The 26,191-nt window shown below is 43.9% G+C and overlaps 1 protein-coding gene across 1 annotated transcript in view; it reads left to right on the top strand.

Moving 5' to 3' along the window:
* The first annotated feature begins 1,098 nt into the window (after positions 1–1,098).
* Positions 1,099–26,191, top strand: part of lrrc28 (leucine rich repeat containing 28) — a 91,813-nt gene continuing 66,720 nt past the window's right edge. Inside the window, exons 1-3 of the mRNA XM_068017800.1 lie at positions 1,099–1,301; positions 18,378–18,594; positions 19,839–19,879. Of these exons, the coding sequence (XP_067873901.1) occupies positions 18,427–18,594; positions 19,839–19,879 (209 nt within the window). The 5' untranslated portion in view covers positions 1,099–1,301; positions 18,378–18,426. The remainder of the gene's footprint in view (positions 1,302–18,377; positions 18,595–19,838; positions 19,880–26,191) is intronic.

Below are 26,191 nucleotides of genomic sequence, written 5' to 3'. Positions count from 1 at the left end.
TGGACTGGGAGTGTCAGCTTGGATTTTGTGCTCAAGTCCTGCAGGAGGACGTGAACCCACAATCTTCTGACTCAGAGGGCGACCCATTGAGCTGAATTGGACTAAGACAGAAGGAGCCTGCTGAGGGGAAAGAAGGTGGGTGAATGGATCAGATGGCAATGAAAGGAGAGAGGGAGAAGGAGCAGAAGCTCTTTGGCTTGTGGTAGGAAGTTCAGATTTAATAGAAGTGTACAAGATTATGACAGGCTTAGATAAGTTAGGTAAGGAAAAAGTGTTCCCATTAACAAATAGAACAAGGCCTAGGGGACATAGATTGAACGTTTTGGGCAAAGATGCAGTGGGAATATAAAGGAAGCTTTTTTTTAATGCAGCAGGTGGTAATGACCTGGAACTTGCTGTCCATAAGGGTGGTGGAAGTGGAGAGAATCACTGACTTCAAAAGGAAATTGGATACTACTTGAGAGAAATAGACTTGCAGGACTATGGGGATCGAGCTGGGGAGTGGGACTAAAGTTGTCATGGACTAAATGGGCCTCCTTCTGTGCTGCACATAGCTCTATGACTGAGAGCATCAAGAATGGCTGGAACAAAAACAAGAAATGCTGGAATCACTCAGCAGGTCTGGCAGCATCTGTGGAAAGAGAAGCAGAATTAACGTTTCGGGTCAGTGACCCTTCTTCGGAACTGACAAATATTAGAAAAGTCACAGATTATAAGCAAGTGAGGTGGGGGTGGGGCAAGAGATAACAAAGAAGGTGCAGATTGGACCAGGCCACATAGCTGACCAAAAGGTCACGGAGCAAAGGCAAACAATATGTTAATGGTGTGTTGAAAGACAAAGCATTAGTACAGATTAGGTGTGAATACACTGAATATTGAACAGCAGCAAGTGCAAACCTGAAAAAAACAGTGGGTAAGCAAACTGAACAAACTATTGTTTGCCTTTGCAAGAGATCCCAGGCCTGACTACATTTCCCAGCATGCTCAGTGATACGTCACTCCATGATTGACCAATCGGGGGGCTTAATGCTGCTGATGCGAGATTCTGGCCGGCGATTGGTGTTCTGGTGAGCGAATGGGGAGCGGGTTTGTTGCGCCTTTCGGTTGGGGAGTGAGGGACGAGTTGCTGCAAATGGAGGCGTTTGTGCGGCTGGTTTAAAATGTGCTGGCGGCGGCTGGACGGCTCCCGACAGAAACTGAGAGCCCCGGGCTCGGCTGCTTTAGCGTGTCCCGAGGTTCGGTGAACAGTTGTGGGAGGCCCGTGTGTTTCCCCATCACTGCAGCTTTCCGGGTTCCTGCAGGTATTTATTCATTTGCAGCCAATCGTTTATATTGTGTTATAAAAGGAAAATACTGCAGATGTTGGAAATCTGAAATAAAAACAAGAAAGTGCTGGAAATACTCAGCAGGTCTGGCAGTATTAGTGGAGAGAGAAGCAGAGTTAACATTTCAGATCAGTGAGCTGTCATCATGGTGTGACCTGCACGTAAACAAAGCTTTGTCTTATGTTGTGGATCTGCTATTAAATCTGTGCTGTAAAAGACTATTCTATGACTATGAATAAACCCGGATTTATAATAAATACCATGGTGCCAAATCTTGGGGCATTCAAATATTCAACGCAATGATGCCAAATCTCAAAGTACTCCAAGCATTTGAAGGACAGCCTTTGTTGTTAAGTCGATGGACAGATTTTAGGTTAACTTTGGTGTTTGTTTTGCCTAAATGATTCGAAATCCAGTATAGTTTTATTTCCTTGAGGAGAAGAGAAGGGAGTATAGTCCATAAAACAGCACATGGTAGGGTCATGACAAAAGTTAGGGCATTTGGAGTCAGGGAACACATAGCTGAATGGATATTGAATTGGTTTAAAAAGATACAGAGTACGGTTAAAGGGTAGGTATTTAGTTTGCAAAAACCACTGTTACTCATTGCTTACATTAATGATTTGGACTTAGGAACAAGTAACTCTTATCGAAATGTTTGCAGATGGTATCGGTCTCGGGGTATAAGCTAACACCTGAGGAAGAATGCAACAATACAATAGAAAACTTGCAGAACTGTGCAATTATGTGGCAAATGAACTTTAGCACAGATAACTGAGGTAATGCACTTTAGAAAATAAACTGAATAGTGTAGAAGAGAAAAAGGAATCTAGGTATACAGGTGAACAAATCATTAAAATAGCTTCACAGGTCAACAAAGCACTGGGATTTATTTCTAGGGGTATAGAATTCAAAAATAGTGAAGTTTTGTTAAACTTGTTTAGGACCCCGATCAGACTTGCCAAGTACTTTGCACAGCTGTGGTCTCCAAGCTATGAGAAGGATATAGAAGCACAGGAGAAAATCTAAATATCTTTTACAAGAATGTACCAGAACTAAAAGATTACAGCTATAGGGAAAGATTGAACAGGTAGGAGCTGTTTTTTTTCTTGAAAAAAGAGATTTAGAAGCGACCTGATAGAAGTTATTAAAACGATAAATGTGTTGGAAAGGATAGATGTGGAGAGAGTGGCTTACTTGTGGGATGATCCAGAACTGGTGGCCCGAAATACAAGATAGTTAATAAATGCAATAGGGAAATAAGGAAAAAATGATTTACTCCTGGCTGGAATGTGGAGCTTGCTACCACAGGAAGTGGCTGAGGCATATGCTCAGATGCTTTCAAAAGGAAGCTAGAGTAGATGAAAGAAGCGGGCATAGAAAGATATACTGAAGGACTGAGATGAAGTAGGTGGAATGGGAGGAGACTTGTGTGGAGTATAAATAGTAGCACAGACTAGTTGGGCTGAATGGCCTGTTTCTGTTCTGTATATTCTATGTTATTCTCTTTCCTTCCACCCTGCCTGAGCAAGCTGCCTGATTAAAAGGGGCAGTATGCCCTAAAATTCCACTTCCTGCCTGTATCGGAAGAGAACACAAGAAATAGGAGCAGAAGTAGACCATATGGCCCATCGAGCCTGCTGCGCCATTCAATACGATCATGGCTGATCTTGGGCTTCAATTCCACTTTCCTGCCTGCTCCCCATATCCCTTGATTCCCTGCGAGACCAAAAATCTATCAATCCCATCCTGAAATGTATTCAATGATGGAGCATCCACAACCCTCTTGGGTAGAGAATTCCAAAGATTCACAACCCTTTTGAGTGAAATCATTTCTCCTCATCTTAGTCCTGCATGATCGGTCCCTATCCTGAGACTGTGTCTCCGTGTTCTAGATTCCCTGACCAGTGGAAACAATCTCTCAGCTTCTACCCTATCAAGGCCTTTCAGAAGCTTGTATGTCTAAATTAGATCGCATCTCATTCTTCTGAACTCCAGAAAATATAGGCCCAGTTTACTCAGACTCTCGTCATTAGGACAACCCCCTCATCCTAGGGACCAATTTAGTAAATCTTCGCTGCACTGCCTTCAGTGCAAGTATATCCTTTCTTAAACGTGGAGACTAAAACTGCATACAATATTCCAGGTGCGGTCTAACCAAAGCCCTGTACAATTTTAGTAAGACTTCTTTATTCCTGTACTCCCCTTGCAATAAAGGCCAACATGCCATTTGCCTTCCTAATAGCCTGCTGCACCTGCATGTTAACTTTGTGCGTTCCTTGTACGAGTACCCCCAAGTCTCTCTGAACATCAACCAGTTTCACACCTTTTTAAAAAAAAAAATTATGCTTGTCTATTTTTAGGACCAGTGAACAATTTCACACTTCCCTGCATTATACTCCATTTACCATCTTGTTGCCCATTCACTTAACCTGTCTACATCCTCCCCACAGCTTGCGTTACCATCGAAATTTGTATCATTAGCAAACTTAGATACATTACCCTCGCTCCCTTCATGCAAGTCATTAACATAGAGTGTAAATAGCTGAGGCCCCAGCACTGATCCTTGCGGCATCCTGCTATTTACTGCCAACTTGAAAATGCCCCATTTATGCGCACTCTCTGCTTCCTGTCTTAACCAACCCGCTATCCACGCTAATATATTACCCCCAACACCATGAGCCCTTATCTTGCCTATTAATCTTTTATGTGGCAACTTATCGAATGCCTTTTGGAAATATAGGTATAGTACATCTACTGATTCCCCTTTATCTACCCTACTAGTTACATCCTCAAAGAATTCTAATAAATTTGTCAAACAGGATCTCCCTTTAGTAAAACCATGCTGACTTCTAATCATACTAGCTTTCCCAAGTACAATGTTAAGACTTCCTTAATAGTTTCCAGCATCTTCCCAGTGACTGATGTTAGGCTAACTGGCCTGTAGTTCCCCGTTTTCTCTCTACCTCCTTTTTTGAAAAGCGATGTAACATTTGCCAACATCCAATCTGACGGGACCATTCCTGAATCTAAGGAATTCTGGAAAATCACAGCCAGCGCATCCACTGTCTCTGCAGCTATCTCTTTTAGAATCCTAGGATGTAGGCCATCTGGCCCCGGGAACTTGTCAGATTTTAGTCCCGCAATTTTCTCCAATGCTTTTTCTCGGCTGATATCAATATCCCTAACTTCCTCACTATTTTTAGCCCCTAGGGTACTGCCTATTTCTGGTATGGAACTTGTGTCTTCTACTCTGAAGACAGACACAAAATATTTGTTCAGTACTTCTGCCATTTCCTCATTCCCCATGATGATTTTTGAGGTATGACTGTTTGCACATCAACAGGGCTGGGACCAATATCCATGCTGGGGGTTTTGCAAGCATGGTTGGGGTGGGTTTAAACTAGCTTGGCAGGGGGGTGGGAAGGTGAGAGTATATTCAGTAGGGAGAAAAGGAAAATTGCAAATGCAAGGCAGAAAATTAGTAAGTGTGTTTGTAAGGCAGCGGAAACAAAGGATAGAAAATAGGCAACAAAGGAGCTTTGCAGTGCTAAATGATATATACTTCAATAGAGTTTTAAAAAAAAAATAGGGCAAGTTACAGACTGGGAAGCTTTCCGCAAGCTTCAAAATAGTATTAGACGGAATCTGGACAAGACTCAAAATGAACACATCCAAGACATTAAATACTAAAAATCTCCATTCAGCACCCAAACGATTCTGGTCTCTTGTACACAAAAGGAGAGATCATTCTGGAATGCCCCTGCTGCCAAAACCACAAGGATGCTTTTGTGATGGTTTCAAAGAAAGCAGAAGCCCTGAATAAGCACTATGGATCAGTGTTCACCCAGAATGACCCAGCCATTTTTCCATCAATGAATACACCCCGCACCCAAACTATGCTAAGCTTTGGCGTAGATATTGCTGGAGTATTAAAATTCCTAAAGGGATTGGATCAACAAAAAGCATGTGGACTTGATGAAGTACCAGTATACATAATGAAGTGTGCTAGGAAACTAGCACCAGCGCTTACTAAAATATACAACCTGGCAATAAAGAAAGGGGGTGGGAGTTACCAGCAGATTGGTTAAATGCTGATGTCTGCCGCATTCTTTAAAAAAGTAATCCATCATTCCCACTAACTATAGACTGATCTCACTCACTTCAGTTTCCTATAAAATGTTAGAGCATATAATTTCCCATCATATCATGGTGCATAGAAGAACTTAACATCCTGAAATCGTATCAGCATGGATTTTTAAAAGCACACTCCTATGAGACGCAACTTGTGAACACCGTGGAAGAGATCTTGCATTACCTTGACCTAGAACCTGCAGCACAATTTAATATGCAGATACTATACTTCAGTATTCTGTGGCTCACCAAAAGCTCCTGCCATTATGGGATAAGAGGTGAAACCCTATTGTGAATAGAAACTTGGCTAACCAAGTGAAGTTGACATGTTGATGGGGAAAAGTCACATTCAATGCCAGTTATGTCAGGTGTTCCCCGGGAAACTGTTCTTGGTCCACTGATGTTCCTGCTCTATGTAAATGACATAGGAGTTAGAATCAGTTCCAACACCAAAATAAAGCTCTTTGCAAATGACTGCTGCGTACTGACCCATTCAAGGGCAGAAAGACAAAGTACAGCTGCAGAAGGATTTAGATGCACTGAGAGAATGGGCCTATAGACAGCAAATTATATCCAACCCTTACATCAAGATGAAGACAGTCTAAGACCTTCACTTATAGTGTGATGAGTCAACCTTATGTCAGTTGAGCAGAACCTGTATCTTTTTGTCCTCCTATTTCGTTACATGGGTATACCACATAAACCATGCTGTAAATGACACAAACAAAATCTTAGGATTTGTAAGGAAAAATCTAACCAAATATGATAGTCAGGATTGTTCCATACAAAGCTTTGGTACATCCCAAACTGGAGTATGCAGCAATGTTCTGGGACCCCTACCAAGCCTACCTTGTAAACAAACTGAAAATGGTTCAAAGACATGCAGCACGGTTTGTCTTCAATGACTTTGCTAGAACGTTCAGTGTTACGTCTGTGTGGAACTCCCTGGAGTGGCCTGCACTGCAACAACGAAGATAGCTGAGAAGGCTTACACTTCTACAAAGCAGTTCACCATGACGTTGCTATTGATGTTCCACTATATGTTAAACAAGCAGTCCATCGCAGGAGGGAAAACACCAACTGGTTTGTGCGCCTCCAATGTCACATAAGCTTCTCTGAACAGCTTTATACCAAATACCATAAGAGACTGGAATACCTCCCCCCCCCCCCCAGAATTAAATAATAAAATCACTTCATAGGCATTTAAAGTGTACACGGGAAATGAGAACAAAGAGTGTAGGGCAAGCACACAGCATGGAAGTTGCACCACCTCTGGATGATGCTGCACATCGATATCCAGATACTATTCTGATTACAGGGTTTTCAGATGAGATAGAGAGGGGGATTAAAAAAGGAAGGGGAGGGGTTGCAATATTGATTTAAAGAAACAATTATAACTGTGAGTAGAGATGGTATAGTAGAAGGATCATCAAATGAGGCTGTATGGGTTGAACTGGAGAACAAAAGGGACAATAACACTTCTGGGAGTGTACAAGAGACCCCCAAACACTCCAGAGGGCGATAGAAGAGCAAATATGCAGCAAATCTCATGTGCAAAATCAATAGGGCATTAACAGTGGGGGATTTCTACTACGCTAATATTAGCTGGGATAGAATTAGCGTGAAAGGCACTGAGGGAGCAGAATTCTTAAAAGTCATTCAGGGAACTTTTTAGCCAGTACGCTGCAAATCCAACAAGAAGGGGGGGGGTGTGATTTTAGGGAATGAAGCTGTGTAGGTAGGAGGAGTGTCAGTTAGGGAGCACTTTGGTGGAATTGATCATAATTAAGTTAGATTTAGAGGTATGGAAAAGGACAAAGATAGACCAGAAATAAAGGTTTTCAAGTGGGAGAAAGCTAATTTTACTAAACGGAGATGTGATTTTAGTTAAAGTGGACTGGAAACAGCTACTTGAAGGCAAATCAGTGCCAACTCAGTGGGAGGCAGACAGGAAAGACATAGTGAGCGTTGAGAGCAAGTATGTTCACTTCAAAAAAAAAAATGGCTAAGACTAAAAATCCAGATCCCCTTGGATGTCAAGGGCTTAAAGGAGAGGATAAAGGGGTAAAAGGGAAGCTTATGACATACCAAGGGCTCTACATACTGCTGAAAATCTAAAGGAGTATAAAAAGTGCAGGGGCGAAATTAAAAGGGAAATTAGAAAAGCGAAGAAAGAGCATGAAAAAATATTTGCAAGTAAAATCTAGAGAAAACCCAAAGTTTATTTTCATAAATACATCAAGATCAAGAGAATAACTAAAAGAGTAGGACCTATTAGGGACCATAAGGGTAACCTGTGTGTGAAGGCGGAGGGCGAGGGTATAGTTCCTAATGAATACTTTGTGTCTGTTTTCACAAAAGCGAGGGGTGATACAGACATTGCAATCAGGGAGGAGGAGTATGAAATATTAGATGAAATTAACGGTGAGAGAGGAAGTATTAAGGGAGTTTAACATCTTTGAAAGTAGATAAATCCCCAGGCCCAGATGAAATGTATCCTAGGCTGTTAAGGGAAGCAAGAGAAGAAATAACGGAGGCTCTTGACAATTTTTCAATCTTCTTTCACTACACGTATGGTACTAGAGGACAGCTAACATTTTAGCATGGTTTTAAAAAGGCAGAAAGGAAAAATCATAGGCCAGTCAGCCTAACCGTGGTGGCAGGAAAATTATTGGAAAATATTCTGAGGGACAGGACAAATCTTAATTTAGAAAGTGTAATACTAGGCCCCCACCTGTCAAGAACTTCTTTGAATCTAAGGAATAATGTGTTAGGAACATGATGAGCCTTTTTGCATTGACTCCGTTACTTTTTAGCGTTTTTACAGATATTTTCAATAAATATCTTCCCGTTATGTTAATTGCTTCACTTTCTAATTACAAAGTCATATTTAAAGTAATAGGCTTATCCAAGGCCAAGAGTCAGGCACATTAATTTTGTCATCAACATTGATTTTAAACTGTTACTGGAGTGAAGAAAGGACTTGTTAAACTGATCAGCCGTGGCTGGAAAATACATTTGCATATTAACAGACGGTGATTGGAAGGACAAAGGACCGTTCCCTGCCACATTCAACCCACAGTGGACCTTGATCAGGTATTGTGTGTAAGAGGAGCATTCCAGAGACTGCTAAAGTGATACAATCCAAGATGTGGTCAGACCAGTTAGTCACATGACTAACCTGCTTGGCAACCTGGGGTTTTCTGAATTGTACAAACAGTTTGAACTCTGTCTGTTTGCTCCTGGACTGAGAAGATCTCTCCTGTCTGCTACCATCTCTTTATCACAAGCTTCTGAATCCAATGAAGACACATAAGCCCCAAGAGAGAAAATTCTGCTACAGAGAACAAGGGCCCCTCAAAAAGCAAGATCTACCTACAATCAAGGACTCTACAGTGAGCTCGAAGAACCGTAACAACAACCCTACAGATATTGTCTCGCACTGTTCCACTTTATTTTTCTTCTCTTTTCAGTCTCTATTTGCATGTGTGTATTGCATATGCATGCGAGCATGGGCGCGTCGTGTATCCGTAGGCGTCAACCGAATTAGAGTTTAAGTTCAAGTTTAATAAATTTCTTTTCTTCTTTAAACCTAAGAAAGTCTGTTTGTGCTGGTTTCTTTGCCTTATAATTGGAAAATGGTGAACAAGGATTCACCAAGGGGGCAGCTAAAAATATGGTGTGTTTAAAATTAAACCCTGTTATGGTAAGACAGGTGAAGGACCCCTAGACACCTTTCTCACCTGGTCATAACAGAAAGGCAAGGATTAAATCAAAGGCAGCACTGATTTTAGGGAATGTTATGACTGACTAATGTGATTTGAATTTAAGGAGGTAACAATGAGGGTAGTGCATTTGATATCAATATGGATTTTGGCAAGGCTTTAGATAAGGTCCCACATGGCAGACTCGTCACAAAAGTAAAAGGCCATGGGATCCAAGGCAAAGTGGCAATTTGGATTCAAAATTAGCTGAGAGGCAGGAAGCAAAGGGTAATGGTTGATGGGTGTTGCTGAGAGTGGAAGGCTGTTTCCAGTGGGGTTCCACAGGGCTCAGCTTTTTGTGGTGTGTGTATATATATATATATATATATATATATATATATATATATATATAAAAAATATGTGGTTGATAATGAAGAAAGCTGTAGACTGCAGGAAGATATCAATGGACTCGTCAGATGGGCAGAATAGTGGCAAATGGCGTTCAATCTGACGGTGTGAGGTAATGCATTTGGGGAAGGAAAACATGAAAAGGGAATAAACAATAAATGGCAGAATACTGATAATTGTAGAGGAACACAGGGACTTTGGAATGCATATCCACAAATCCGGAGGGTGGCTGAACAGATCAGTAACGTGGTCAAGAAGGTATACAGGATACTTGCCTTTATTAGCCGAGGCATATAATATAAGAGCTGGGAGGTTCTGCTGGAATTGTATAAAACGCTCGTTAAGCCACAGCTGGAGGACTGAGTGCAGTTCTGGTAAATGCACTATAGGAAAGATGTCGAGATAAGGAGGCCCAAAAGAAAAGAAAGAAAGAACAGAGGGTATAAATAAATAAAATAAAGGAGATTTATGAGGATGTTGCCTGGGCTGGTGAATTTTAGTTATGAGGAAAGATTGGATAGGCTAGGGTTGTTTTCTTTGGAACAGAGGAGGCTGAGGGGAGATGTAATTGAAGGGTATAAAATTGACGGGCCTGGATAGAGTGGATTGGAAGATGCTACTTCCACTTGGTTGAGGAGTCCATAACGAGGGGGCATAGATTTGTAGTAAGAGATATGTCATGTCCAGTACAGGCATGTCCTATTCATAACTTTAAACACGGGCTATATTCAACATAGCATCTTCTGGAACTGAATTTTCTTTAAAACAAATGAGCCACAGTGGGCTGCAAAGATGGCCGCTGAAGGTAGGCTGACTTTCGGTTTGTTTATTCAAGAACTGACTCACTGTCTAAAAGGTCAAAAGAATACCTTCCAGACTGAGAGGTGTCATTAACGCCCATCCTGAAACCAGAAGGAGACATTCCTGAATTGAGTGGTTTTCTCCTGAAACAAGGTGATTGTCTTAACCCTCCTCAGGATGAATGTCTTAGAAGAATAAACAGGATGAGGCTAATCAACCCAGATCCCCAGCATATTTAGAAAGACCGCATTTGTTGACAACGCGAACGGTAGGTGGCGCTGTTGTGGCACATGCGTAAATACAGCATGTGCCACGAAAACGTCACAGATTGCAACTATTGCAGCTGCCAGGACTAAAGATGGCGCTGCTCAAAGAATCACACAGAGGCAACCTAACGAACACGTGGCAGTATACAATGGCCGGAGTGAGAGAGCAGCGCGGGGGCCGGGGAGAGCAGCGTTGAGGGTGTCGGGGGTGGGGGGGGGGAAAGAAAGAGAGGAGGAGGGGGGGGGAAAGAAAGAGAGGAGGAGGAGGGGGGGGAAAGAAAGAGAGGAGGAGGAGGGGGGGGAAAGAAAGAGAGGAGGAGGAGGGGGGGGGAAAGAAAGAGAGGAGGAGGAGGGGGGGGAAAGAAAGAGAGGAGGAGGAGGGGGGGGAAAGAAAGAGAGGAGGAGGAGGGGGGGAAAAGAAAGAGAGGAGGAGGAGGGGGGGAAAGAAAGAGAGGAGAAGGAGGGGGGGAAAGAAACAGAGGAGGAGGAGGGGGGGGAAAGAAAGAGAGGAGGAGGAGGGGGGGGAAAGAAAGAGAGGAGGAGGAGGGGGGGGAAAGAAAGAGAGGAGGAGGGGGGGGGAAAGAAAGAGAGGAGGAGGGGGGGGAAAGAAAGAGAGGAGGAGGAGGGGGGGGAAAGAAAGAGAGGAGGAGGAGGGGGGGGAAAGAAAGAGAGGAGGAGGAGGGGGGGGAAAGAAAGAGAGGAGGAGGAGGGGGGGGAAAGAAAGAGAGGAGGAGGAGGGGGGGGAAAGAAAGAGAGGAGGAGGAGGGGGGGAAAGAAAGAGAGGAGGAGGAGGGGGGAAAGAAAGAGAGGAGGAGGAGGGGGGGAAAGAAAGAGAGGAGGAGGAGGGGGGGAAAGAAAGAGAGGAGGAGGAGGGGGGGAAAGAAAGAGAGGAGGAGGAGGGGGGGAAAGAAAGAGAGGAGGAGGAGGGGGGGAAAGAAAGAGAGGAGGAGGAGGGGGGGAAAGAAAGAGAGGAGGAGGAGGGGGGGAAAGAAAGAGAGGAGGAGGGGGGGGGGAAAGAAAGAGAGGAGGAGGAGGGGGGGAAGAAAGAGAGGAGGAGGAGGGGGGGAAAGAAAGAGGAGGAGGAGGAGGGGGGGGGAAAGAAAGAGGAGGAGGAGGGGGGGGAAAGAAAGAGAGGAGGAGGAGGGGGGGGGAAAGAAAGAGAGGAGGAGGAGGGGGGGGAAAGAAAGAGAGGAGGAGGAGGGGGGGGAAAGAAAGAGAGGAGGAGGAGGGGGGGGAAAGAAAGAGAGGAGGAGGAGGGGGGGGAAAGAAAGAGAGGAGGAGGAGGGGGGGGAAAGAAAGAGAGGAGGAGGAGGGGGGGGAAAGAAAGAGAGGAGGAGGAGGGGGGGGAAAGAAAGAGAGGAGGAGGGGGGGGAAAGAAAGAGAGGAGGAGGAGGGGGGGGAAAGAAAGAGAGGAGGAGGAGGAGGGGGGGGAAAGAAAGAGAGGAGGAGGAGGGGGGGGAAAGAAAGAGAGGAGGAGGAGGGGGGGGAAAGAAAGAGAGGAGGAGGAGGGGGGGGAAAGAAAGAGAGGAGGAGGAGGGGGGGGGAAGAAAGAGAGGAGGAGGAGGGGAGGAAAGAAAGAGAGGAGGAGGAGGGGGGGAAAGAAAGAGAGGAGGAGGAGGGGGGGAAAGAAAGAGAGGAGGAGGAGGGGGGGGAAAGAAAGAGAGGAGGAGGAGGGGGGGGGAAAGAAAGAGAGGAGGAGGAGGGGGGGAAAGAAAGAGAGGAGGAGGAGGGGGAAAGAAAGAGAGGAGGAGGAGGGGGAAAGAAAGAGAGGAGGAGGAGGGGGAAAGAAAGAGAGGAGGAGGGGGGGGAAAGAAAGAGAGGAGGAGGAGGGGGGGGAAAGAAAGAGAGGAGGAGGAGGGGGGGGGAAGAAAGAGAGGAGGAGGAGGGGGGGGAAGAAAGAGAGGAGGAGGAGGGGGGGGGAAGAAAGAGAGGAGGAGGAGGGGGGGGGAAGAAAGAGAGGAGGAGGAGGGGGGGGAAGAAAGAGAGGAGGAGGAGGGGGGGGAAGAAAGAGAGGAGGAGGAGGGGGGGGGAAGAAAGAGAGGAGGAGGAGGGGGGGGAAGAAAGAGAGGAGGAGGAGGGGGGGAAGAAAGAGAGGAGGAGGAGGGGGGGGAAGAAAGAGAGGAGGAGGAGGGGGGGAAGAAAGAGAGGAGGAGGAGGAGGGGGGGGAAAGAAAGAGAGGAGGAGGAGGGGGGGAAAGAAAGAGAGGAGGAGGAGGGGGGGGAAAGAAAGAGAGGAGGAGGAGGGGGTAAAGAAAGAGAGGAGGGGGGGGAAGAAAGGAGGGGGGGTGGGGGAAAGAGAGGAGGGAGGGAGGGGGGTGGGAAGGAGGGAGGGGTGGGGGGGTAAGAGCGGGGGGGGTGGGGGAGAGTTGGGGGGGGAGCAGCGGAGCGTAAGAGGAGTGCCTTTTTCTGTTCATGCGCCAGAAACACAACAGCAAAAGACTTACCGGCCAGTCCCTGGACCCGGCGACACCGAGGTCTTCGCACACTCGCTCCCCGCAGCTCTCTACGGCCTCTCGCATCCGGCCCTCTCCATTCAGCCGTTCCCTCCAGCTGCGATGCCCAATCCAGTTGCTTCTCCCCTACTTCTCCACAGTACTTCAGGCATTGCAACTGTCTGGTCCCTGCATTTTGCATGCTCCCTCTCCCCACCCCTCCTCCCTCTCCATCTACCCCCTACCTCCACCCTCCCTCTACCCCCCTACCTCCACCCCTCCCTCCACCCCCCTACCTCCACCCCTCCACCACAGTTGAATATCTGAAGTGCAGTTGCAAAGTCGGGGAAATAGCATGCAAAACAAAACCTCAACAATTCTGGGGTTAATTATTGAGAAGTTTTATTAAGTTCATTAAGCATCCGAGGAACTGCTGTGCAATGATACATGAGTGTTGTGCTTCCAGCATTCCCGTTAGACAGGCCGAGTCTCTGCTATGCACAGCTAAAGAGATTGTTCCTGGAGAGCCTTGTGGTGAATGAACGCTTGGCTCTCTATTCCACTACTGTATTGTCCATGTGAAGAAGGCAAAGTCACAAGAGTCTGAGCTCAGTCTATTCTTGTTGAATGTTCCCCAAACGCATCCCAATGTGCACTCCCAATTCATCCATAAATGCAATGTTCCTTTCCACATTGTGACCAGCTCCACAGCATGATCCAGTTGCCTTCGTTGCTTGAATGCTGACCTTAAGTCTCAAGGATCGCGTTGTCAACAAATGCGGTCTTGTTTTCTCGACGGCATGCTTTACATGAAAAGAAATAAAGTAAATCAGAGTCAGAGCTTGCCTCCCTCCTTCCACTGAAATTACTGTTGTGCACACCTTTTTAAGTTCTGCAGTGAAGGCACCAATTGATAACGTTGCCAATGAAGCACTTATTACCCACCTCAGATGCAGAAATCAGCACATCCTTGCGTCCTCTCCTGCACTGCCTCCTTTGCTTGAATGTCGTCCTTAAGTGTCAAGGATTGTTTTCTCAAGGGCAAGTTTTACATGAAACGAAATAAGCAAAGAACATCAGTGTCAGAGCATCCCTCCCTCCAATGAAATTACTGTTGAGCATGCTTTGTGTTCTGCGGTAAAGGCATGTACTGATAACACCGCCAATGAATCACTTAGTACCCACCTCAGCTGTAGGAGGCAGGATGATGTTACTGCCCCTATCTCGTGACGGTTCAATGCTGCTCTCAGGGAAAACATGAATGATGTGAGGATGCTGGAAAAGAAGCACATTTCTTTTGGGCTATGAACATAAAGCTGGCCATTTAGCCCAGCAGTTCCCTGCTAGTGGTTATGTTACTCGTGCGTCTTTCCATCAATTCCCATTTAATCCTGCCTACTACTATCACCAGTTGTGTTCACAGCAAGAGCATTCACATTTCTGCTACCACTGGAGACGGCATGCTTGTTTCTTTTAGTGCTCAGTCTCTTCTTGCTGAATGTTCCCCAAGTGCTTGACCCCTTTGGACGCCCTCTCTGCTTGACAGGCAGCAGCTGGCAATTGCGGAGTCTCACAAGGCTCTGCATGGTTGTTTCAAAGGCGGATGGGGAAACAGGTGGCTGTGTGCCCATGTGCACTGCTCTGATGGGTGTAGGAGCAGGTAACTGTGCCCATGTGCACTGCTCTGATGGGTGTAGGAGCAGGTAACTGTGTAACTGAGCAGCAAGGAGAGGGTACCGCAGGTCGGGGAAGTGGAGCTTTGAACAGGCAGGCATATGTATGGTCCATCAGATCATTAGGCCAGGGGGTGAGACGCTCAGGATCCACGGTTTGTGACACGTGACTGATGTCCAGCGCGTGGCCACCTCCATCCGAAGGTGCTTCCGGGCAATTGTCGGGCATAGTAAATGGCTCCATCTCATCAGCCAGTCCTTGCTGCCAGCGGAGAGTCTGTTGCCGCAGCCAGTCCAGTCTCCTCACGGGAAACATGAGATGAGATAAGAAATACAGAATGCACTCCATTAAAACGTTACAAAAACGAAAGTGACCGTTAAGACGGTAGGTTGCAGCACATGTACTGCCTGCACACAGCAACTCACAACAGGGACTGGAGAACATGCGGTGGCCCAGACAATGGAACTGTTTTCAGAGCAGCTTACAGCAGGGACTGGAGAACATGCGGTGGCCCAGACAATGGAACTGTTTTCAGAGCAGCTTACAGCAGGGACTGGAGAGCATGCGGTGGCCCAGACAATGGAAATGTTTTCAAAGCAACTTACAAAGGCAGAGCAACTTACCTTGGAACAATCTCCTGTGTCAAATAAAAATGAAGCAAGTCTCCAAAACGAATAAATAATTCAGATAAAATGCGAGAAAATGCCCGACGAAACCTCCTCCTTCCACTTTCAAAAAGTCGCGCCGAAGCTTTGACGCATGCGCAGAGGCCAACCTGGCGCGTTGCATGAGGAAGACTATGTAACGCGATGACGTCATCTGCGCATGCGTAAAACGGCCCTGGCAAGCTGGACCACAGCGCATGCGCAGAGATCAGGAGACCGTGTGCGCATGTGCGTTACGCGTCATCTGCACATGCGCAAATCGGTCCTGGCGAGCCGGACCGCAGCGCATGCGCAGAGGGCATGAGACCGTTTGCGCATGTGCGCACCGCGGCGCATCCTGATGACGTCGGCGATGACGTAGCGTTGTCATGAATTACTTTGATTTAGAAAAGGAACTGAGAAGTCATTATGGTGGGCAGCCATGTTGGACTCCTTTTAAAAAATCTTTAAAATAGAGACTGCAGAAAAAATACAGCAAGCAGACCAGGCGTTACCATGGTGTCTTAAAAGAACTGGAGGCTGTAACATCTTAAGGTCTCTGAATCTGTTCCTTTTCAAGTCCACCAGTACAGAAAACCAGCCTCCTAATGATGAGACTACAAGCAACTAACGTCACGACCTGCTGAAAATCCACCTCTTTGAGAGAATTCTGCAACGATTTAGATCTGCAACTCCAGCTATCGAATCCACCTAACTACATTTCAGGAGTGAAACACTGTCTTCAGCGAGCCCAGAACGCATGCCTTTTCTCCAAGACAAGCCAAATCACGTGACTTATGAACTATTCCTTTGCATGTAACTTGTTAAAGTGCACTATACTTTTAACAGCTTTCTTTCTCGAGTGTGAGAGTGATGAATGAGTGATGTAACGGTAGACTTTCGGGGTGAACAAAAATAATCCTCTTTATTTAAGCCGACGTAAAGCGTGCTGCTGGTTATTCAAATTGACCATAAATTCTGGTTAAGAAACACACATCTTCCTTTTCAAAAACAAACTGATTACAGACAGAAAAGGGAAAAATAACTGGTGTTTCCAGTCTGTCCCAATTCTGTACAGGTTTAGCAGGGCTTTGAGGCGAACTTACTGCCTGAAAAGGGTGGTAGAGGCAGAAACCCTCATAACATTAAAAAGTACTTGGATATGCACTTGAAGTGTTGGAACCTAAAAGGATGCCGAACTGGAAAGTGGGATTAGGCTGAATGTCTCCTTGTTGGCCAACACAGATGCGATGGGCCGAATGGCTTTCCATGCTGTAAATTTCTATGATTGTTAATGGCTGGGACTTTTCACCGCATACCAAATACATGGCTTAAAAGATGGTGCAATCTTGGTTAGATGTCAGTTGCTCATGTAACTACAATACACCCAAGTTTCGTCAATCCTTTATATCTGTCAGTCAAACTTTCTGAATGAATTTCTTTCCACAAACCTAGCCATGGCTTTGACTCGTGTGTATCCTCCAATTTCACTTGTTCGGCAGTCTCTCAACATTAGGACTAAATTTTCAGGCACATCAGGAGAAAAAGTAATTTTTCTGGTCTTGCCATTGCAATGTTTTGAGCGTTTTATAAACAATTATCTTCAGTGAGCCTGCTCTTTTTATTTTCTGTTTGTCAATGCATTTTTATGACTTAAGTATAAGTCACATTAAAAATTTAAAATCTTCGCCAATTGAAGGTTTTTATGATGGGATAGAGTAGAAATGTGAAATTGCACCCAAAATGGGCTTGAAATTACACTTGCTTTGATTGCAGTTTCTATTACTTGCTAAAATTGTTTGCGTAATCAAAACTGTGAAATCTTCCATGAGCTTGCCAATTGGGCGGCGTAATAGACGTAATTGTTCCTTTTTTTTATCTGTCAGTTGTATTCTTTGACATACTTAAGAGTGGCAACCTGGTACATGCTACTAAAACTGAAAATAGATTTATCAAAAATAAACATTTTTAATATGCCTTGACTTCTATCTGTAAGTAACCTTTGAAATGAGTTAAATTGTACTAAACCATTTAATTTCATTGGTGACTTAGTAAATTAGTGTTTCATTTGGAAAAAAAACTTTAAAATGTGCTTATTGGTGATTGTGCACCCCAAGAAAATGAGAACAATTTGAAGAGCCTTCCCGCACCAGTTAAAGCTCATTTTTGAGCTGGAGAAGTCATTAGTTTGTTGGTAGGGCCTGCTTCGAACAGATTCAAATGTACAACCAGTTTAAAAGATTGTGGAAAACCTGAAGCGAAGAGATTTTCAGCATAACTTGCATTTAAAATTCCTTTTCTTGCACTGCCATTACAAGCGTAAACTCTACCCTGCTGTTCTGATATTCATGAGGGATAGTTGAATCTTAAATTTTAAGACTAAAAGGCAAAATATGCTGGTCATTCTTCAGGACATTATTAAGCTGATTTATGCCTATTTATACCCATTTTAAATTTGAGCAAATTCTAACGAGGTTGGAGGGTCCTTGGATACAACTTTATCAGTAAAATGAGGCCAACTGCTGGCTTATGCTTAAGGAGGAAACTCCAGGTCAATATCACTCACTAAGTTATGCTGGAAAAATAAAACTTTTTGCAGTAGAGAACCTGTATCTGATAGGCCTAGTTCATGTATGGATAATCTCTAGTCTTGTTTCATGGATTCCTACCGGTCATAAAGCTAAACTAGGTTCGGCCATGCCCATAGAGCAACATGTTTCATGTTATTCAAAAGTTTAATTTTTTTTAAAACTCCATAAAATGATATGCTGCATAAGGCATAATGCAGCTCTTGTACATCTGGTTTATCTAGCAATATTAAGGAGGGCTTGGATAAACAATGGTTTAAAAAAAACATGATTTTTCTGTTGACTGTTGCTTTTAGATAATTGTTTTCTGTCAACTTTTGGCAGTTATATTTCGTCATTGGCCAATGATAGTGCAGAATTAGGGATCTATTTGATCAACCTTGGGCTGTATTTTTTTTAAAGGAAGCCATGGATCTTTGATGTTGTGACAGCTGTTGAAGACAGATTGATCATGAACACTGACCTTTGGAAAACTATCTTGGTGGCCAAGGAGGAGAAGCACAGAAAGCTGTTTCTCAATCACAGGAATCTATGCAAATTTCCTCATGAATTACTGAAAGATGGTGGCTCACAATACTTGGAACACCTTTATATGAAGATGAATTCATTAACAACACTGGTATGTTTGGTATTTCCTGCTGTCAGCTGCTGTAAATTAGATATAAATTTACAAGTTGTTTCAAAAAGCTGATGAGCAAGTTTCAGGTGGTTTTGTGATATGAGTTAAACTTGATTTAGTGGGGTGATTAAAATCAGGAATGCACAAGAGACCAGAATTAGAGGAGCGCAAATATCTTGGAGGGTTGTGAGGCTGGAGGAGATCACAGAGATAGGGAGGGGCGAGGCAATGAAGGGATTTGAAAATAAGGATGAGAATTTTAAAATCGAGGCTTGACCAGGAGCCAGTTCAGGTCAGCGAGCACAGGGGTGATAGGGGAACGGGTCTTGGTGCGAATTAAGACAGCAAAATTTTGGATGATCTCAAGTTTACAGAGAGCAGAATGTGGCAGGCCAGTCAGGACTGTGTTGGAATATTCAAGTCTAGAGATAATGAAGGCGTGAATGAGGCAGTTGAGTTGAGATGGACAAAGTTGGGCGATGTTATGGAGGTGGAAATGAGTGGTCTTAGCGATGGCATGCATGTTTCAGAAGCTCATCTCAGGGTCAGTTGTGACAGCAAAACTTTTGACTCTTAGCCTGTGCTGAGGTAGCTGATTTCATACAGGGCTGTGGTAGGCATACTTAGGAAGGGGAGGGACAAAAATTGGTGATAAGAATTTTAAGTGATACTGTACTTTTCTTTAGTTACCGCACACCTGCCAAAACCAAATTGAAAGTGGAATGCTAGGGTATAAATCTTTGCAGCTGAGCCTGTCACTTTATTTTGTAATGTTCTTCTGCAAAAATGTGTACGGTTTACCATTTGATTCAGTGGGAGCTATTAGCCAAGTAGCTTGGCCTTGGAGAAATAGTGAAGAGCTGTTTGAATTTCTCTTTGAAAATTTTGTATAATAGTGATTTCAGTTAAAGAGCACAGGGGAACAAACTACCAGTGAAACATTTTATCCTGGGGAAACTTTTTAACCTTCAACAACACAGGCAGATTGTATTGTAGAGCAGTTTACTTTGGCCTGCAGGGCTGTGTCCTGGAACCATTTACCAGTGGCATGTTCTTTAATCATAGATCGCCCTTATTTATTGCTTGACAGAATTTGGTTGATTATGTTCTGCACCATGCCTAGTGCTGAAAATATGAAGGAATTTTTCTGTAAATTTAGCTTTACATTTTCTTAAACTATAACAGCTACCAAAAGCACAAACTACAAAGCTGAAATTTTAAGTGCAACTTTTTATTATTTTCAGCCAGAAAACCTTGGACAGAAACTTCCAAATCTCATTGAATTGTGAGTAGTCACAAACTGCTTTGTTCAAATTGATATATTTTAGCCAAACGTATGTCTTGTTTGTCACTGTTAAGAATTCAATTTATGCTTTATAAGCCAAATATTTACTGCTTAATTTAAATTTATATATTTTCCTGCAGTTAATGTCTTTTGACATACCTGCATAGTAATTTTAAAGCTGTGATGTTAGTTTATTCAACCTTATTTTACATAATATAGTAAAAGCAAAATACTGCAGATGCTGGAAATCTGAAATAAAAACAAGAAATGCTGGAAATACTCAGCAGGTCTGGTAGTATCTGTGGAGAGAGAAGCAGAGTTAACGTTTCAGGTCAGTGACCCTTCATCAGAACATTATTTTACATAATGTTCAGTGTGAAGTATCTGGTCTGATTGTGCTCTGCTGTATTGGAGGGTTCTACTGCAATATCTTTCCAGCATGGATAGTGTGTAACCAAATTTAACATCAAATGCAAAAAATGTAAATGGACAAATTGGATTCATTTTTCATTCTCAAAATTTGAATGGGAGAGCATTTTGGAAAGCCTTTTACTTTAAATGTGTTTGTTTTATATGGAATCTCCAAACCCCTGAGCAGCAAACTTGCAGCTTGATCCAATTCCTTTGTTATTTATGTTAAACAATTATGCTACACCATGCTTTTGTGTTTAATTCTTGAAGGTGTTTTGTAATCCAACAAAACAACTTTATTTAACAGAGAACAAATAAATGAGCAGAATTCAGTACAAACTATAGATTCTACAAGAATTATTCACTTTACTATTTTCTACAATATATTACAAATAGCAAAGACATTTCCCCAGCATGTTCCCAACATAATATTGATAACTAAAACCAGTTGCTCACTACTTACACAGCAAATACTTTTGGTGGAGCCAGATCAAGTGCAATCTTTGTGCTGGCCTTTGGCTGAGTTACATGCAGGTAATAGAATATAAATGTGGAATTAAACTCCCCAGTCAGACTACCAAAAAAAATTGACCCTGTTCCACTCTCCGAGCTGACCCACATATGCACCCCCAATTACCTACATGGTTGAGGTTGGATGTAACTCAGCAACATGATGTGTTGGGTATTGATGGAGCTAGTGTAGAATGCTGACTTTTGTAGAGTTCAACTATAGTATGAGAATATTTACATATGGAGAGATAATTACATATATTTTTGCTGTGGGCGTATGAAGATGAATAGTCTTTTGGTAGTACAGAACGTGAGTATCACTGAAAACAGACATTTCATCTTGCACTCATCAGCACAAGTCACAAGAATACCAATGTAAGGGAAAGCAACAAACTTATACTATATGAGAAGAGAGTGCTGATTGGTTGGCAAGTGGATGCTGGTAGAGGCGTTGCCATGGAGAATGCACCAGTTTATGGTGACTGACAGTTAACTGCCAAGCTTTGTTTGAAATTTAAACCAGGCAGCTTGACTCTAGTCAAGACATTGCCCTGAGGAATGAACCAGAGAATGGCTATCACCTAAAACAGGTGCAATGTGTGTACATGTTCTTTCTGTCTGCAAAGAACAGTGCCCTGTGTATTAATATATGTAGCTTCCAGTACACGCAAATGCACCACACTGCGAGCCCGACTGACCCATCTTAAATTGGTTGTCAGCATAATTCTTGGCACACTGTGGAATATTTAGCCAATGTTATCCATTCGCGGGATCACATTGAATGTTGGACACCAGCATGGGCTGGTTGGGTAAATAAGGAACTCATAGGAATAAGGAGTGAGTAAGCCTTTGGTGCAGCCAATTGTTTGAGTAGCCAATGTGCCACCTATTTGCTTATCATTGTGCCACAATTGTTTTATAAATGATCCTCATCAGGGTGGTGATTTATAGATGGTTTCAAATATAGGGTCTGGTGTTAAAATTTAATATTTGTAATTTCATAGAACGTACAGCCCAGAAACACTCCATTTGGCCCAAATGGTCCATGCTGATGTTTATGCTCCTCACAAACAACCTCCTACCCATCTTCATCTAACCCTATCAGAATAACCTATTCCTTTTTCCCTTGTGTGTTTATCCAGCTTTTCCTTAAATTCATCTATGCTATTTGCCTCAACTATTCCTTGTGCTAGTGAGTTCCACATTCTAACACTCACTGGGTAAAGATGTTTCTCTTGAAGTCACTAATAAATCCAATAGGGAATATCTTATTTGTGATTGCTAGTTTTCGAGTCCCCCACAAGTGGAAATATTTTCTCTACATCTACCCTATCAAACCCCTTTTACAATCTTAAAGATCTCCACCAGGTCACCCCCTCAGCCTTCTCTTTTCTGTAGAAAAGAGCCCCAAGAACACAAGAAATAGGAACAGAAGTAGACCATATGGCCCATTGAGCCTGCTCTGCCATTCAATACGATCATGGGCTTCAGTTCCACTTTCCTGCTTGCTCCCCATATCCCTTGATTCCCTGCGAGACCAAAAATCAATCTATCCGAGCCTTAAATGTATTCAACGATGGAGCATCCACAACCTTCTGTGGTAGAGAATTCCAAAGATTCACGACCCTTTGAGAGAAGTAATTTTTCCTCATCTCTGTTTTAAATCTGCTACCCCTTATCCTAAAAGTATGACCTCTCGTTCTAGATTGCCCCACAAGAGGAAACATCCTCTCTAAGTCTACTTTGTCAATCCCCTTAATCATCATATATACCTCAATTAGATCTCCTCTCATTCTTCTATACTCTAGAGAGTAAAGGCCGAAACTGCTCAATCTCTCTTCAGAAGACAAGCCCCCCCCAATCTCTGGAATCAACCTAGTGAACCTCCTCTGAACTGCCTCCAATGCAACTACATCCTTTCTCAAGTAAGGGACTAAACTGTATGCAATACTCCAGATGCAGTCTCACCAATGCCTTGTACAGTTGCAGCAACGCTTCCCTACTTTTATACTCTATTCCTTTAGCAATAAATGCCAAAATTCCATTTGCCTTCCTTATCACCTGCTGTACCTGCAAACTAATTTTCTGCGATTCATGCACGAGGACACCCAGATCCCTCTGCACCAAAGTACTCTGAAGTTTCTCTCCATTTAGATAATTTGCCTTTCTATTCTGTCACTGAGCAGGTTATTGCTAAGCAAGTGCTATTTAATGGCACTGTTGATGACACCTTCCATCACTTTAGTGATGATTGAGAGTAGACTGATGGGGCGATAATTGGCCGGGTTGGACTTGTCCTGCTTTTTATGCACAGGATGTACCTGAGCAATTTTCCACATTGCAGGGTAGATGCCAGTGTTGTAGCTGTACTGGAACAGTTTGGCTAGGGGCGCGGCAAGTTCTGGAGCACAGGTCTTCAGTGCTATTGCCGGAATATTGTCAGGGCCCATAGCCTTTGCAGTATCTAGTAACTTCAGTCGTTTCTTGATATCACGCGGAGTGAATCGAATTGACTGAAGTCTGGCATGTGTGATGCTGGGGACTTCAGGAGGAGGCCGAGATGGATCATCAACTCGGCACTTCTGGCTGAAGATTGTTGCAAATGCTTCTGCCTTATCTTTCACACTGATATGCTGGACTCCCCCATCATTGAGGATGGGGATATTTGTGGAGCCACCTCCTCCAGTTAGTTGTTTAATTGTCCGCCACCATTCACGGCTGGATGTGGCAGGACTGCAGAGCTTAGATCTGATCCGTTGGTTATGGGATCGCTTCGCTCTGTCTGTCGCATGTTGCTTACGTAGTTTGGCATGCAAGTGGTCCTCTGTTGTAGCTTCACCAGGCTGACACCTCATTTTGAGGTATGCCATCTGGCACTCTTCATTGAACCAGGGTTGGTCTCCTGGCTTGATGGTAATGGTAGAGTGGGGAACATGCCGGGCCATGAGGTCACAAATTGTGCTTGAGTACAGTTCTGCTGCTGCTGATGGCCCACAGCACCTCATGGACACCCAGTTTTGCATTGCTAGAACTGTTCGAAATCTATCCCATTTAGCACGGCGATAGTGCCACAGAACACGATGGACGGTATCCTCAATGTAAAGGCGGAACTTCGTCTCCACAAGGTCTGTGTGGTGGTCACTCACACCAATACGTTCATGGACAGGTGTAACTGCGGCAGGCAGATTGGTGTGGACGAGGGGACGAGGTCAAGTATGTTTTTCCCTTTTGTTGGTTCCCTCGCCACCTGCCGTAGACCCAGTCTAGCAGCTATGTCCTTTAGGACTCGGCTAGCCCGGTCAGTAGCGGTGCTACTGAGCCACTCTTGGTGATGGACATTGAAGTCCCCCACCCAGAGTACATTCTGCACCCTTGCCACCTTCAGTGCTTCTTCCAAGGCGTGTTCAACATGGAGGAGTACTGACTCATCAGCTGAGGGAGGGCGGTAGGTGGTAATCAGCAGGAGGTTTCCTTGCCCACGTTTGTCTTGATGCCATGAGAATTCATGGGGTCCGGAGTCAATGTTGAGGACTCCCAGGGCAACTCCCTCTCGACTGTATACCACTGTGCCGCCACCTCTGCTAGGTCTGTCCTGCCGGTGGGACAGGACATACCCGGGGATGGTGATGGCAGTGTCTGGGACATTGTCTGTAAGGTATGATTCCGTGGGTATGACTATGTCAGGCTGTTGCTTGACTAGTCTGTGGGACAGCTCTCCCAACTTTGGCACAAGCCCCCAGATGTTAGTAAGGAGGACTTTGCAGGATCGACAGGGCTGGGTTTGTCGTAGCCGTTTCCGGTGCCTAGGTTGATGCCGGGTGTTCTGTCTTGTTTCATTCCTTTTTACTGACTAAGTAGCAGTTAGGTACAACTGAGTGACTTGCTAGGTCATTTCAGAGGGCATGTACGAGTCAACCACATTGCTGTGGGTCTGGAGTCACATGTAGGTCAGACCAGGAAAGGACAGCAGATTTCCTTCCCTAAAGGACATTAGTGAACCAGATGGGTTTTTACAGCAATCGACAATGGTTTCATGGCTATCATTAGACTAGCTTTTTAATTCCAGATTTTTGTTTTTATTAATTGAATTTAAATTCCACCTTCTCTGTGGTGGGATTCGAACCCATGCCCCGAGAGTAATACCCTGGGTCTCTGGTTTACTAGTCCAGTGACAATACCACTACACCACTGCCTCCCCTGTGGAGGTGTCACCTTATCAAATGCCTTTTGGAAATCCAGGTATACTACATCCACTGGTTCCCCTATATCAACCCTCCTCGTTACATCCTCAAAGAATTCTAATAAATTTGTCAAATAGGATTTCTGTTTATTAAAACCATGCTGACTTGTTCTAATCATACATTGCTTTTCCAAGTGCATTGTAAAGACTTCTTTAATAATTTCCAACATCTTCCCAATGACTGATGTTAGGCTAACTGGCCTGTTGTTCCTGTTTTCTCATACCTCCTTTTTTGAAAAGCGGTGTAACATTTGCCAACTTCCAATCTGACGGGACCATTCCTGTATCTTAAGGAATTCTGGAAAATCATAGCCAGCGTATCCACTATCTCTGCAGCTATCTCTTTTTAGAACCCTAGGGTGTAGGCCATCTGGCCCCAGGAACTTGTCAGGTTTTAGTCCCAAGTTTCTGCAATACTTTTTCTTGGCTGATATCCATTTCCTTAATTTCCTCACTCTTTTTAGCCCCTAGGTTACTGCCTATTTCTGGTATGGAACTTGTGTCTTCTACTGTGAAGACGGGCACAATATTTGTTCAGTGCCTCTGCCATTTCCTCATTCCCAGGATGATTTCTCCTGTCTCTGCCTCTAAGGGACCAACATCTACTTTAGCTACTCTCTTCCTTTTTATGTACTTATCAAAGCTATTACAATCTTTTTATATTGCTGGCTAGTTTACTCTCATTCTATTTTTTTCCCCTTTTTATCAACTTTTTGGTGGCCCTTTGCTGGTTTCTAAAACACTCCCAATCCTCAGACTTGTTACTATTTTTTGCAATATTGTCAGTTTTTTAGTCTAATACTCAACTTCCTGAGTAAGCCACAGATGTTCTTTTGTTGAACCCTTTGAATTGTTCAGATATTTCCCACTGTTCATTTACTGCCATACCTTTTAGTCTATTTACCCAATTAACCTTAGCCAGTTCTCCCCTCGTACCTTCGTAATTGGCTTTTTTTAAGATTAAGATTCTTGTTTGTGATTGAAATGTGTCACTTTCAAAGATAACATGAAATTTAATGGTATTATGATCACTATTTCCCAGTGGATCTTTTACTACAACATTGCTGTTTAACCCTATTTCATTACACAATACGAGATCTAAGATAGCTTTATCCCTAGTAGGTTCTACAGTGTATTACTCCAAGAAACTG

This window comes from Heterodontus francisci, chromosome 38 (assembly GCF_036365525.1).
Source record: "Heterodontus francisci isolate sHetFra1 chromosome 38, sHetFra1.hap1, whole genome shotgun sequence".
Taxonomy (NCBI): Eukaryota; Metazoa; Chordata; class Chondrichthyes; order Heterodontiformes; family Heterodontidae; genus Heterodontus; species Heterodontus francisci.
The sequence above is the reverse complement of the archived record's forward strand: the minus strand, read 5'-3'. Positions and strand labels throughout refer to the sequence as shown.